Raw genomic sequence first — 13610 nt, 5'->3', positions numbered from 1 at the left:
GTCTTGCCCGGCGGGGAGTGAGGGCCGGGGCTGCTTCCCTCAGACCCCATTCGGGGAAAGAGTCTAACGCCTACTACGGTAGAGGACAGAGAAAAATGCATCTTTTCTAACGCTTCTATACATTCCAAGGTCTTCCCCCTCCCCTGCCTCTAGAACGGGGAGGGGATTTCATTTCTATCACCATAAGTAGAGTACGAGCGAGACCCCCAAACCCAAGGCAGGATCCCTCCAGTTTCTCCCTCGGTTAAACCCCCCCCCCCCCCGCCCAAGCCGGGAACTGCCCTTTGGGTGGAACCTCCTGGCTCAGGTTAGCAACGACCGTCCCCCCCCCCCGCCCCCCGCCCCGGAAATGGGGCACCGATTCAAAGCACCGTGAATTTCACCGGCTGGGAGTTGGGGGTCAGCTCGGGTGCACGGACACCAGGATCCCCCCTTTCCGCTAAAGGCCACACACGTGTCCGTGGAGGGGGATCCCGGCCTCCGCCTTGGCCCGGAACCGGGAACGGGGGTCCGCCGCCGAACCTCGACGCGCCGGTCACCGCTGGGCTGGGGGCGGGGAGGCGGGGGGCGGGGGGCGGGGGGCGGGGCGAGCCGAGGTCCACCGTGGGGGAAGGGGAGCCGCCCGCCCTCCGGCGTCTCTCCCGCTCCGTCGGCTCTCGTCTCCCACAGCCGATCCTCGTGTGCCGCCCAGGAAAAGACCCAGCCCAGGCAGGGAGGGTGGGGGGCTGCATCCCATCTCTCATCTCCCCCACTGCCCACTCCAGGACGTCACGTCCCCGGAGTTGAGCCCGGAGGCCCCGGCTTGCAGAGGAGAGGGCGAGAGGATCCGACAGAGGCCCGCCCGATGGGTCCGGGTCGTCTTGAGGCTCGAGCGCCCGGGCGGACTCCGTCCCTCAGCGTGGCGCCGGACCCCCCTCCGGACCCCCGGCCGGGAGTCCCGGCCCCGGCGGCCCGCCCCCGGCCCTAGGAGGGGCTGGCCGAGTACTGCTTCATCAGCTGGCCGTGACACGCGTCGCAGACCCGCTCCGGCCCGATGCCGGAGGGGAGCGGCAGTTTGTGCGACGAGCACGTCTCGCAGAAGGTCCCTCCGCAGTTCTTGCACACGACCTGCCGGGGGGAAGAGAGAACGGAATGGGGAGGGAAGGGACACGTACACCGTAAGCTCAAGGGCTGGGCTACTATCTAGACCCCCACTCTCGGGCCCGCGGGTCTATCAGTCAATCGACCGTATTTACTGGGAGCTTACTGTGCGCAGAGCACCGTACTAAAGGCTTTGGACGGCACCACAGACACGTGCCCCGCCCACGGCGAGCTCACCGTCCACAGGATCCATAACTTATTTTAACGCCTGCCTTCCCGTCTAGACCGTGAGCTCCTTGTGGGCAGGAAACGAGTCGACCGATTCTGTTGTTCTCTCCCAAGCATTTAGTGCGGTCTGTGCCCAGTAATAAGAACGGTAATAATAATAATGAATTGCGGTATCCGTTAAACATCGCTTATCTGCCCCGCTCTTCGTATGTGCCAAGCACAACACTAAGCGCTGGGGTCGCTACGAGATAATCGGGACCCACACTGAGCTTAGAGGCTGAGTAGGAGGGAGAAGAGGATCATCGGCATCCCCATTCTGCAGATGAGCCAACCGACCCCCTCCCTCTGCTCATTCCCCGGGCCCGGAAGCGGCACTTGTGTACTCATCTATAATTTATTTACATTCGTGTCTGCCTCCCCACCTCTAGACCGTAAGCTCGCGGGCAGGGAATGTGTCTGTTTATTGCTGCATTGTATTCTCCCAAACGCTTAGTACCGTGCTCTGCACACGGTAAGCGCTCAATAAATACAAGACTGTAAGCTCATTCATTCAAGTGTGTTTACTGAGTGCTTATAGTATGCACAGCACTGTATTAAGCGCTTGGGAGAGTACAATCTAACAACAGACAAGTTCCCTGCCCACAGTGAACTCACAGTCTAGAGGGGGAGACAGACACCAATGTGAATAAACAGTTAAATCAATTACAGATATATACAGATATATACGGGGTTAGGAGAGGATGAATTACGGAGCAAGTGAAAACGGTGCAAAAGGGAGTGGGGAAAGAGGAGATTTCTCGCTCTTTGTGAGCTGGGCCGAGGCCCGGGAAAAGGTCAGTCATTTATTCAATCCATCGTATTTAATGAGCGCTTAGGGTGTGCAGAGCACTGTACTGAGCGCTTAGAATGTACAATTCGGGCAGCAGCAGCAGCCTCCGCAGAATAGTGGCGGCTGGCGGTCAGGTTGGTGAGAGGGTGGGGCGGAGATCTTCCTACCAGAGCAGTTACCTCTGTCCTTCTCACACTGCTCTCCTCCTGGCACAGCTGGCACGGCGGCGACCTCCCGGGGCGCGCGGGCTGATCCTGCGGCACCGACGGGGACGGACGGTCGGGCTCCCTCCCCTGCCCCCCGGACACCCTCCCCTCAGCGGGCTCCCATCTGGGGGCGGCACAGACTCCCCCGGGGGCGTTGCTCCTCTCCCCATCCTTTCGCTCGGCTCTGTTCCCCGGCCCCGGCCACCAGCCCGGAGCCAAGGGGGCATCGGGGCGCTCGGCCCTAGTCCTGGGTCAGTGAGAGCCTAGGGGTTACCGTCTGGGCACGTGGCGCTGGCCCTGATTCCGATCAAGCCCGACAGGGAGGGAGCGCCCAATTCTGGGGGCCGGGCCAGGCCGGGCCCAGCCAGTTAATAATAATAATAATGATGATGATAATAATGTTGGTATTTGTTAAGCGCTTACTATGTGCACAGCACTGTTCTAAGCGCTGGGGGAGAGACAGGGTCATCACGTCGTCCCACGTGAGGCTCACAGGCTTCATCCCCATTTTACAGATGAGGTCACGGAGGCCCAGAGAAGTGAAGCGACTTGCCCAGAATCACACAGCTGACCAGTGGCGGAGCTGCGATTGGAACCCATGACCTCTGACTCCCAAGCCCGGGCTCTTTCCCCTGAGCCACGCTGCTTCTCTGTGGATTTCTCTCCGCAGAGGGCCTCTGTATCGTGAGCGGGCTCTCGTCCCTCCCACCCAGAGAGAGGGAGCGGAATGGGCAGTGGGCGGGCCTGGACTCGGGGTCTCGGCCTCGCCACCCGTCTCTCCCCCAGGCGCCGGCCTCGGGGCTAGGAAACCAACGAGTCCGATCTCCGGGTCGGTCCCGGTCTCGGCCCCCGGGGCCCCACACGCGGGACCGTCGACGGACGGCTGCCCAACCCGGCCCCGTCCCGTCCCCCGCGGGCCGAGTTACCTGCTCGTCCTCCGGGGGCGGCTGCGGCCTGAGGAGGAAACAGAGAGCGGCGGGTCGGCGCGGCACCCCCGGCCCCACCGCCCGGAGGAGTCCGGGGGGCGGACCCCGAGGGGCCAGGCCCGCTCGCCGACGGAAGGCGACAAGTCTGGAGCCCCGGGGGACCCAAGGTTTGACTGGGGCGATCCATCAGACCCTCCGCGCCCTCCGGGACAGCCGCCGTGGGAACCAGCGTTCCGGGGGGCGCTTTGGGCCGAGGCAAAGAATCTCAGGAAGCGGCGGTCCGGGGCGGGGCTGGACTCTGAACACTCCACCACGGGGGCCTTCTCCCCGAGACGTCGGCTTTAAACCGGCGGCCAGGACCATCCCCGCCCGCCTACCCGGTTCTCTTTTGGCTTTTCTCGATGGTATCTGTTGGGCGCTCACTACGTGGCAGGCGCTATATAAGGCGCTGGGGTACGTACTAGATGATCGGCTCGGCCACGGTCCCCGTCCTACCTTACTGCCCAGGTCTCGGTAAGCGAGAGAACGAAGGCGGGAGAAGGCTACGAGACGGAGGAGAGAGGGTTGCCCGTGACGGGCCGCCAGCAATGCCAGGTTGGGTTCAGCGCGGCAGGGGAAGCGGTGAGGGGACGGATGTAATCCCACCGCACAGAATAACCCTTCCCCATGGGACCGGGAGCTCCCCGAGGGCAGGGAGCCCGCGTTTTGCTCCCACTGGACTTTTCCAAGCGCACGGCCCGGCGGCAAGTCCTCGGTGACGTCAGCGAGGCTGGACGAGGGAAACCACGGGCACCGGAAGGCGAGGGCAGGTCCGTGTCGGGAACGGGAGGGGAGCCTGGAATGGCGGCCCCTGGATCTCGGACCTCCCTCGTCTCTGAGCCAGCTCAGGACGGTGCCCCGCACGCAGTAAGCGCTCGATAAATACGATCGACCGACTGACCCGCCCCGGCTGCCAAACCCGCCCCCGACTGGCCCCGTTCCCCGGTCGATGCCCTCGGGCCTCTCCGTGACCTCGCCCGCGCCTCTCCCCGGTCCTCCCGGCCCCCTTCGTCACTTCGGTCAATACTTGGCGGGCCGGGTCGGGGAGTCGTCCTCCGAGGGCTTCCCGAGTGCAGCATTTTCCTCCTGGGGTCCGAGCCTCCTTCCAACCTGAAGAGAGAAATCAGCCGGATGGCAAGTGAAACCGGGCAGGTACTGGGCCGATGTCCCCACAGCGGCTGCGTCCGGCCCCTCGCTGGGACGGGACGGACGCCCCGGGCTCACCGGGAAGGGCCTCTGGGAGACCACCGGGTGGGCCACCGCAAGCCCCCCTTCACCTGCCCTCCCCCTCCAACGGGGTCAAGGCTCAGTGCCAGGATCCTTGAGAATCCAGTTGTTTTGGGCCCGTCTCATTCCGTCTCATTTTTTTTTTTTTATTAAGTATTTGTCAGGCACTTACTGAGCGCCAGGCACCGTTCGCTTGTATCTACCCCAGCGCTTAGTACAGTGCCCGGCTCATAGAAAGCATCCAACGAATACCACAAGTATTAAGTGCTGGGGTACATACAAGGTGAACGGGTTGGACACGCTCCATGTCCCACAGGGGGCTCGTACGCTGATCCCCATTTTACAGATGAGGTAACCGAGGCACAGAGAAATGAAGTGACCTGCCCAAGGTCACACAGCAGACGAGGGGCAGAGCAGGACCAGAACCCAGGTCCCTCTGACTCCCAGGCCCGGGCTCTACTAGGCCAAGCCGCTCCCGACGGTGCGACAGGCGGGAGGAGGCCGAGTGGCTAATGGGTCAGGGTGGGAATAATCGACCTTACCGTCTTGGGGTCTGGTTTCTGGGCGCCCTTCGCGGGAAGGAGCCGGCTGTCCTGCCCCCGCCGGCTTCTCTCCCGCTTCAGCTCCAGCTCAAGATGGCTCCTGCGGCAGGGGGTGGGGGAGACCGACCGAAGGCCGGCGTCAATCCGTCAGCGGGATATATCGAGCGCTTACCGTGCGCCGAGCTCCCGACTAAAGGTCAACGGTCTCGATTCGTTCTCTTCGCCGGGCCGGGTGAGGAGTACCAATCAGTCAGCGGAATTTACGGAGCGCTCTCTGTAGACAGAGCACTGTGCTAAGGGCTTGGGCAAGTCACCAATCAGACAGCGGTATCTGCTGAACGCTGACTGTGTGCGGACCACGGTACTAAGCGCCTGGGAGACTACGAGTCGGTAGATCCGTCCACTGCCCACAAGGAGCTTACGGTCTAAAGAGCACGATACCGGAGAGCCTGGCGAGCTGGTAGACGGGATCCCCGCCCCCTAGGACCCTACAACCAGTGATTGACAGACCGATACTAACGCAACCCCAACGATCTCCTCCTTCCCCCTCGCCCCCGTCATTCCGAGGGTTTTCGCCACCGCTCCCGACGACAAAGGGATTTTCCCGCAAGGAAAAGCGGCACATCTGAGGCGGGCGGGAGAGCTGAAGTCGCCCAGAACCCCGCACGCTGTGCTCTCCGAGCAGACCCCGTCGGCATCGTCTCTCGCGGGAGCGCGGAAGGACCGTCACACGCGACCGCCCTTCCTCACACTCTTCACTCCCTCTAGACCGTAAGCTCGTTGTGAGCAGGGAATGCGTCCGTCGTGCCCCTTGTCAGCTGTGTGACTGTGGGCAAGTCACTCTTCTTCTCTGTGCCTCAGTTACCTCATCTGGAAAATGGGGATTAACTGGGAGCCTCACGTGGGACGACCTGATTACCCCGTATCTACCCCCGCGCTTAGAGCAGTGCTTGGCACATAGTAAGCGCTTAGCAAATACCAACATTATTACCCTTCCAAGCGCTTAGTACGGTGCTCTGCGCACAGTAAGCGCTCAATAGATTCGACGGACTGACTGAGACGCTAAACGGATATTCTTCCTCTTCCTCACGAGGGGGCTCGGAGAGCGTCCGGCCCCGGCGACCATCAGCGGGGAAGTCCGGGTGGGTAGCTCTCGCGCCCCGGGGCAAGGCCGCTCTCTCTGGGGAGTGTGGGCCAGCACCGCCTCACTGTTATCTAACCTCCCCGGTCCCGTCCCTTTCTCTGCCCGCCGTCCTCGGAGACGACACTCTCCCCTCCTCACAAAGGACGCTTCCGCCTCGGTCCATCCTTGGCGGCCTCCGCGCCGGCCCCCCTCACGGCGGCCGCGCCGGCCCATCTCCTCCACGAGGCCTTCCCTGCCTAAGCCCTCTTTTCCTTTTCTTCGATTCCCATCTGTGTCCCCCTGACTGGCTCCCTCAGTCATCCACGGTCCCAGCCCCACAGCGCTTATGTCCATAGCCATAATTTATCTATATTAATGTCTAGCTCCGCCTCTAGACTGTAAGCTCGTTGCGGGCAGGAAACGTGTCTGTTACCAAGCGCTTAGTACGGTGCTCCGCACCCCATAAATGCTCAATAAATACAATTGAGAGACTAAGAGCTGCCCTCTGGCCCTAGTCTCCCCTTCTCCCCCCGATCTAATCTAATCCCCCGATTCGACCGTGAGCCCGTCAAAGGGCGGGGACCGTCTCTATCTGTTACCCGTTTGTACATTCCAAGCGCTTAGTACGGTGCTCTGCACATAGTAAGCGCTCAATAAATACTACTGAATGAATACTCCCACACCCCCACACCCAGCTGGACCCCAGGGATTCCATCTCTCGGTGCCCCAAAGTCTGTAAAGCGGGGGCTGACCGGAGGGGGACCCCATGAATGATGATGATGATGGCAGTGGTATTTGTTAGGCACTTACTACGTGTCAAGCACTGTTCTAAGCGCCACCCCGGGGTAGATGCACGCTGATCAGGTTGGGCACCCTCCCTGTCCCACATGGGGCTCACAGTCTTGATCCCCATTTTACGGATGAGGTAACCGAGGCCCAGAGAAATCAGGTGACTTGCCCAAGGTCACAAAAGGCAGAGCCAGGATTAGAACCCAGGTCTCTCCCACTCCCAGGCCCGTGCTCCATCCGCTAGGCCACGCGGCTTCTCCAGTAAAGGCACCGGGAGGTCCGGCGAGGCGGGGGGCCCTCCCCCGCCTACCCCCCGCCTCCCTCCCGGCTCCAGCTGCCCCCTCTTCACCGCTGCCTGGCGAGCCTGTCCACCTCCCGCTGTAGGCTGTCCATCTTGTCGCCAAAGTCCCGCTTGAAGAGCCGGTTGTCCTCCTCGGCCGACTGGCGGTCCCGCTCCGCCTGGCGCAATCTGGGTGCGAGCCACATGAACTTGTGATAAAAAACAAAAGCCGTGGTGGGGGGCGGAGACCCAGCTCGCGAGCCGCAAAATAAAAAGCGACCCAACGGTGGAAGGGCGGGGCGGGGGGGGGGGGGGGAGCGGAGAGAAGGGACGAGGAGAAACGGGGGACGGGTCAGTCGAGAGGCGGAAAGATGAGGGAGGGGAAGAAGGGGCGGGTCTGGACAGAAGCGAGATGAAGGTGAGCCAGGCGGGAGCAGCTTGTTTTCCAGGTTTTTTTATTCTAGTACTACAGTTTACAGCCATTAGATGATAAACAATAAAACGTCACTTCTTCGTTGTGGTCGCTGTTAATTCCTTACCACGCGCACGGAATTTAAAGTCGGATCTGTCTGGCTTCTGTTTTCTGATCTGTTGGTTACATTTCAGCTTTAACGTGTCGCCGGGGCTTGTGTAGGGGCGGGGTTGCCCTTCACTGTCAGGTCCGGGGGCGGGGGCCGGCGCTAGCATTCCGCCGCTTCCGCCCGTCGCCCCCCTCAGGGACTGGCCTCTCGGGCCGGGGGGGGGGCTGCCCACCTCCCCCAGAAGGACCCTGCCAGGCAACTGAGCCTCCTCCTCCACCTCCTCCTCCTCCTCTTCCTTCAGCCTTCCAGTGGAAGTGCTGGAGCCTCGGCCCTCTCCGAGGCCCCGGAGAATACGGGAGCCACGCCTCAACTCCGGGACTTGTCTGAGGTCCGGGGGAACCCGAGAGTCACGTCCCGACTCCTGGGCCTCCCGCTCGACGCCTCCTCTCTCCGTGAGGCCAGACGTCACGGGGTCCGGGAAGGCACCCATCGGGGCCCCCGGGTTTGCGGTCTGGGGAGGGGTGGCGAGGGCAGGGCGTGAGATCGTCACTGGGTAATTCGGACTTCTTTAAAGCGCCGGTCAAGAGAAATTCAAAGCCAAGCGAAAGGGCCCTGAGGCCATTTCGGGAGATGGCGACCCCTACGATGGTCTCGGCTCCTCTCTGAACGCTGGATCAGAGCAAGCGACTTATCCTTTGCCCGCTTAGGTCCACTTGTGGGCTCATCAGGGCGGGACGGGACCACGGCGGCCGGGGCCTCGTCAACAGGCCCCGGCCACCAGCCTCTCCGGATGCGGAAAGGGCTACGTGGACCCCCTGCTGGAGCCCTCCCAGTCTTTCTCTCCGCCTTCCGGCTGCGGAAGAGCCTCATCCCGAACCCAGCTGGGAGAGGAAGAGTGAGACGAGACCCCTGCCGATGCCCCCCACACAGAGCGGAAGGCCTAAACCCAGCTCACCTCCGAAATCCATCACTCGGTATTTACTGAGGGCTCGCTTTGGGCAGAGCACCGAAGTGCTGGATTTCTCTCAGATGAAGTCTCACCTCTCTTAGGGCCGTCTACCCCCCGAAGCCCGGGAAGGACGGCCACTCCAGCCACTCATCCCCGGCGGGAAGAGGACGCCCTCTCCCATTTCGGCTGGAAACCCCCTCTCCTTACGTCTCAAAACCTCGTGCGGATCGGGAGATAGACGCTCGCCCTCTCTCTACCCCCGCTGAAAACGCTTTCCTCAGACTGAGTCGGTCTCTCGCCCGTTTGCCAGGTTTGCGAAGCGCCCGGTCTCTAGAGCGACAGAAACCCAGAAGCCAACGGAACCGGCGTCGGGCCGCCGGCCGGTCTCCGGCCCGCCGTTCGCTAGCTACGCTGAGGCAAGGACGGGCCCGTCCCCCAGGCCGCGGTGGAAGGGAGAGCGGGCCGGTCCGGAAAGGGGTCGAGCCGCCTCCTTTCCCAGAGGAGCCCAGGAGGGCCGGACGGTCGCCGTACGAGGCAGAGGCGGGACGTTGGCAGAGGTAGAAGGCGGCATAAGAGGAGGAGGAAGAGGAGGAGGAGGAAGAGGAGGAGGAGGAGGAGGTTTCACTGTGGTAACCATGCTACCGGGTTATTCTAAGACACCTACTCGCTTACTTGGTCTCTATGGGTCGGAGAGGAATGCAAAGGGCCGTTTCGCCTTACTCCAGTCACTAAGGCAAAGGAGCTGCAAGCGGTCTTAGTCAGTGACGACCGAGTTGGGGGCAGAGATTTCCGTGGGGCTTGGGTTCGGGGGCTGAACCGGGCGGAGGCCCGGGCGGGGGAACGTTCCGGGACACAAAGACCACTACTCTTGGGGACACCGGGGCTGGATTTTCTTCATCGCTACTTCACGGGGGGAGAAGGGGGTGAGGACACGGGACAGAAAAGGGAGCGGGGCGCCCCCGGAGCCGGCCCTGACTTCGCAGGGGGGCCTCGTGATTTTTCTGCTGGGATGATTTGGTGGCCAATTCGATCGTGGCTTGACGGAGTGTATTTGGCAAAACGATGGGGGAGTTCACACCCAATTCTCTAGCTCTGGAAAAAACAAGGGAAAGAAAACCCACCCCGCCTACCCCAATGATTTGAAAAACCCTCCAATTCCAGGCCAATTTTAGATGACTCGGGACCGTGGGGGGGGACGATATTTGAACAATTCTCAGGATCCCCCCCCTTATAGTTATAATTGTGGTTTCAGAGTTGGGAGTGACCGCGGGGCAAAATGCCTAGTGGTGTTTGGGGACCAGTTTATTTGCTGCACTGTTTAAGGTCTTTGCCTGCTTCACCAAATCCTTTTCGCTGAATACCAGAGGGGTTGGAGGCAGGGGGGTGAGGGAGGAGGGGGAAAAAAAATGGTGAAAATGGACGAGAGAGAGAAAAAACAAAACGAAAAGAACAGCGAGACAAAAGATCCAGTCAGATTATGGATGGCACAGACGCCGCTCGCATCATTCACCTCCGGGGTTCCTCGGTCCGGGTGGGCCCCGCTGTCGGGACGGGGCCGGGCCAAGGCGGACAGACTCTCTGCCCCCGACACGTTCCCCCCGCCGAGGCCTCCCTCTTTCCCCGGGGAAGCCCCCGCGCCCTAACTCTTGTGAGGACGAGTCCTTTCCCGGCGGATCCGATCTCGGGGGCTGCGGACAACCCCCCCAGCCAGGGCCCTAAGGCCACCCGGAGGCTCATCCCCCGAAGCCCCGAGGTCCCACAGCTCAGCAGGGCCGGGGTATCGATCCAAGGACGCCTCCCTACACCCTGAGGAGGGGCCGGCGCGGCGCGAAAAGGCAAATTCTGTCAAGGCCCCTCAAACACTCCAGTCCGTGCGTCCTCATCGAACCCCTTGCCCCCTGGTGACCGGCCCTGGCCGAGACGAGACCCACTCACGGGTCGGGGCGGTGGCGGGACGGGTCCTGTTGGGTGGACTGGCCGTCTAACATCCCTGCCTCAAAATCTCCACCTCTACGACGTTTTGCAGAAAGCACAGCCCGGTTTGGGACTCCTTTACCTCCGCCCAGCTTCATCCACCGCCTTCCCGCCTGCACAGCCCCGATCCCCGTGCCTCTCCTCTCCTCGGTCCCCCACTATCCAAAGCCTCAGGTCCTTCTTCCCCTCGTTAGACACGTGGTGCTTTACCTCTGTTCCAGTTGTTTAATGGTTGCAGCCATCTGATTGGTCTTCTCCTCCAAGCGGCTGTTTAGTTCGCTCTTCTGTTTTACTCCCAGGTCTGAACTCTGGAGGGGTGAGGGTTACATGAGCTCGGGGGACGGCGAAACCTGGCCCGGGGGGGGGCGGGGGCGGGAATCGGCCCCGCGACAGGAAGGGCTACAGATCTACAGGAGTAGCGCGGCTCAGTGGATAGAGCGCGGGCCTGGGAATCAGAAGGACCTGGGTTCTAATCCTGGCTCCCCAAACATCTGCTGGGGGACCCTGGGCAAGCCATTTCACCTCTCTAGGCCTCAGTTCCCTCATCTGTAAAATGGGGATCACGAGCGGGAGCCCCATATGGGATCGGGACTGTGACCGATCTGATTAACTAGGCTGTGAGCTCGTCGTGGGCAGGGATTGTCTCTCTCTATTGCTATATTGCGCTTTGCCAAGTGCTTAGTACAGTGCTCTGCACACAGTAAGCGCTCAGTAAATACAATTGAATGAATCTACCTCAGTCTTAGAACAGTGCTTGGCACATGACACCTAACAAGTACCGTAATTATTATTATCCCCCCTTCAGGTCCTTTGCGGGTGCCTCTCGTAGGTGCCCGGTACAGCGTGCGACGCTCCGCGTACGCTCAAGGAATCCGGGGGCCTCCCGGAGGGAAGCTGAGAGATCAGTCGCCTCTTACGGCTGCGCAGCAGCACCGTACTCAGAGGTTGAGAAGTAGAGAACAGAGAAGGGACATGTTCCCTGCCCACAGGGAGCTTAGACGCAAACCAGGGGGAGAGAGACACAGAAACGTTTACCGCTAGCGAGGTCAAAATATATAAACCGAGTGGATGTATCTACGTGAACGCCGAAGGTGCTGTGAGTGAGTTCTTAAGTGCTAGAGTTGGCCGAAGGGATGATATGGCTGGACTGTATCGTAAAGTTCTGCACAGTATTGTACTTTCCCAAGCGCTCGGTACAGTGCCCTGCAATCAATCGATGGTATTCATTCATTCGATAGTATTTACTGAGCGCTTACTGCGTGCAGAGCACCGTGCTACGTAAGCACTCCATAAATTCCACTGGTCGATCGACACGGCTCAGGGTGTCGGGAAATCAGTCGGAGAGAGTCTGGGGGAGGTGGGGTTTCGGGAGCTTCGAATGTCGGACGGACCGGGGTCTGCCGGATGTGGAAGGAGGCGGAGACCCCGCTCTCGGACACCCCGGCCTCCAGACCTGAGTCCTGCAGGGCTGGACCGGCCGGGCGGGGGGAGGGGGCGGGGGCGGGGTGCCCTCCTGTTAAGGGGGGTAAGAGCCTGGCTTTCCTCCTGCCCGGCTCGGGGGCTGTTCCTCGGAGTGGCCTAGGCGCCCACTCCCCCCTGCAGCTTGAAGGCCAGCTAGTGCTTCGGGGCGGGGGGGGGGTCATCTCTTACTGCAGGTTTTTTCTTTTTAATGGTATTCGTTAAGCTCTTACTAGGCGCCGGGCACTGTTCTAAGCGCTGGGGTAGATGCAAGCTAATCGGGTTGGACACAGTGTCCCGCGTGGGGCTCACAACTTAATCCCCATTTTACGGACGAGGTAACTACGGCCCAGAGAAGTTAAGTGACTCACCCAAGGTCACACAGCAGATAAGTGGTGGAGCCGGCACCGGAACCCAGATCCTTCTGACTCTCAGGCCCCCGCTCTATCCACTCTGCCATTCTGCTCCCTTCCTAAGCTTGACGGCCGACTTCTGCTTCATAGTAACCGTAACGATAACTGTGGTATCTGTTAAGCGCCTTACTAGGTGCCAGGCACCGTACTGAGCGCTGGGTTGGATTCAAGCAAACGGGGTTGGACGCGGTCCCCGTCCCACCCGTGGCTCGCGTTCTCAATCCCCATTTTACGGAGGAGGTAACTGAGGCCCGGAGAAGCGAAATGACTTGCCCAAGGTCACACGGCGGACAAGCGGCAGAGCGGGGATTAGAACCCGTGACCTTCTGACTCCCAGGCCTACTAGGCCCTGCTGCGTCAGGGCGGGGGGCGGTGGGTCATCCCTTACCTGCAGCTTGAAGGCCAGCTCGTGCTTCAGGGCCCGGAGGTCGTCCAGCTGCTGGCGGAGGGCCACCAGGGCGTCCTGTTTGTCGTTCACGTCTTTCTCGAGCATCTTCATGGCCAGTTCCATCTCTTGCCTCATACCGATCTGGGCCTCCAGCTCCTTCTCCACATCCTGCCCCGCAACGAGCAGACAAACCACGGCTACCGACTCCACCGCTCGTTCCCTCCTGAGCGCTTCACAGAGCACCCGGCCCACGGTGGGCGCTCGACGAGTCCCCCCGACCCATCCGTCGGCCACGGTCGCTACTCTACGGGAAATGGAGACGGGACCGAGCGTGGGGGGTGAGGGAAGACCCTGAGAAGCCTTCGGGTTTTAGAAAGAGAAAGAGAGAGTGCACATCTCATTTTATCTTACAACCAGCCCTGCTGTGCGGAAATCACCCCGCCCCTCAACGAGAAGCGGTGTGGTCTAGAGAAAAGAGCATGGGCCTGGAAGTCGGGCCCTGAGTTCTAATCCCAGTTCTGCCATTTGTCCGCCGTGTGACCTTGACAAGTCACCTAACTTCTCTGTGTCTCCGTTACCTCACCTGGAAAAAGGGGTATAAGACCGTGAGCTCCATGTGCCCAACCTGATTATCTTGT

At 61.0% G+C, this 13610-nt stretch overlaps 1 protein-coding gene across 7 annotated transcripts in view; it reads right to left on the bottom strand.

The window, feature by feature from the left end:
* Positions 1–883: 883 nt before the first annotated feature.
* RUFY3 (RUN and FYVE domain containing 3) overlaps positions 884–13610 on the bottom strand; it is a 49984-nt gene continuing 37257 nt past the window's right edge. For 2 of the 7 annotated variants that reach the window (XM_029073010.2, XM_029073012.2), the window contains 8 exons: positions 12973–13140; positions 10924–11021; positions 7339–7458; positions 5078–5177; positions 4336–4418; positions 3270–3297; positions 2305–2391; positions 884–1107 (listed from right to left, as the gene is read on the bottom strand). In XM_029073010.2, coding sequence (XP_028928843.1) covers positions 964–1107; positions 2305–2391; positions 3270–3297; positions 4336–4418; positions 5078–5177; positions 7339–7458; positions 10924–11021; positions 12973–13140 — 828 coding nt within the window. In that variant the 3' untranslated portion in view covers positions 884–963. Of the gene's footprint in view, positions 1108–2304; positions 2392–3269; positions 3298–4335; positions 4419–5077; positions 5178–5226; positions 5352–7338; positions 7459–7707; positions 10093–10923; positions 11022–12972; positions 13141–13610 lie in introns of those variants that run through there. The other 5 variants (XM_029073011.2, XM_029073015.2, XM_029073014.2 and 2 more) reach the window with 3 other exon arrangements.

The sequence above is a fragment of the Ornithorhynchus anatinus genome, chromosome 10 (assembly GCF_004115215.2).
Source record: "Ornithorhynchus anatinus isolate Pmale09 chromosome 10, mOrnAna1.pri.v4, whole genome shotgun sequence".
NCBI classification, from domain to species: Eukaryota; Metazoa; Chordata; class Mammalia; order Monotremata; family Ornithorhynchidae; genus Ornithorhynchus; species Ornithorhynchus anatinus.
Note: the sequence above shows the minus strand (reverse complement) of the source record. Positions and strands in the feature narration are given on the sequence as shown.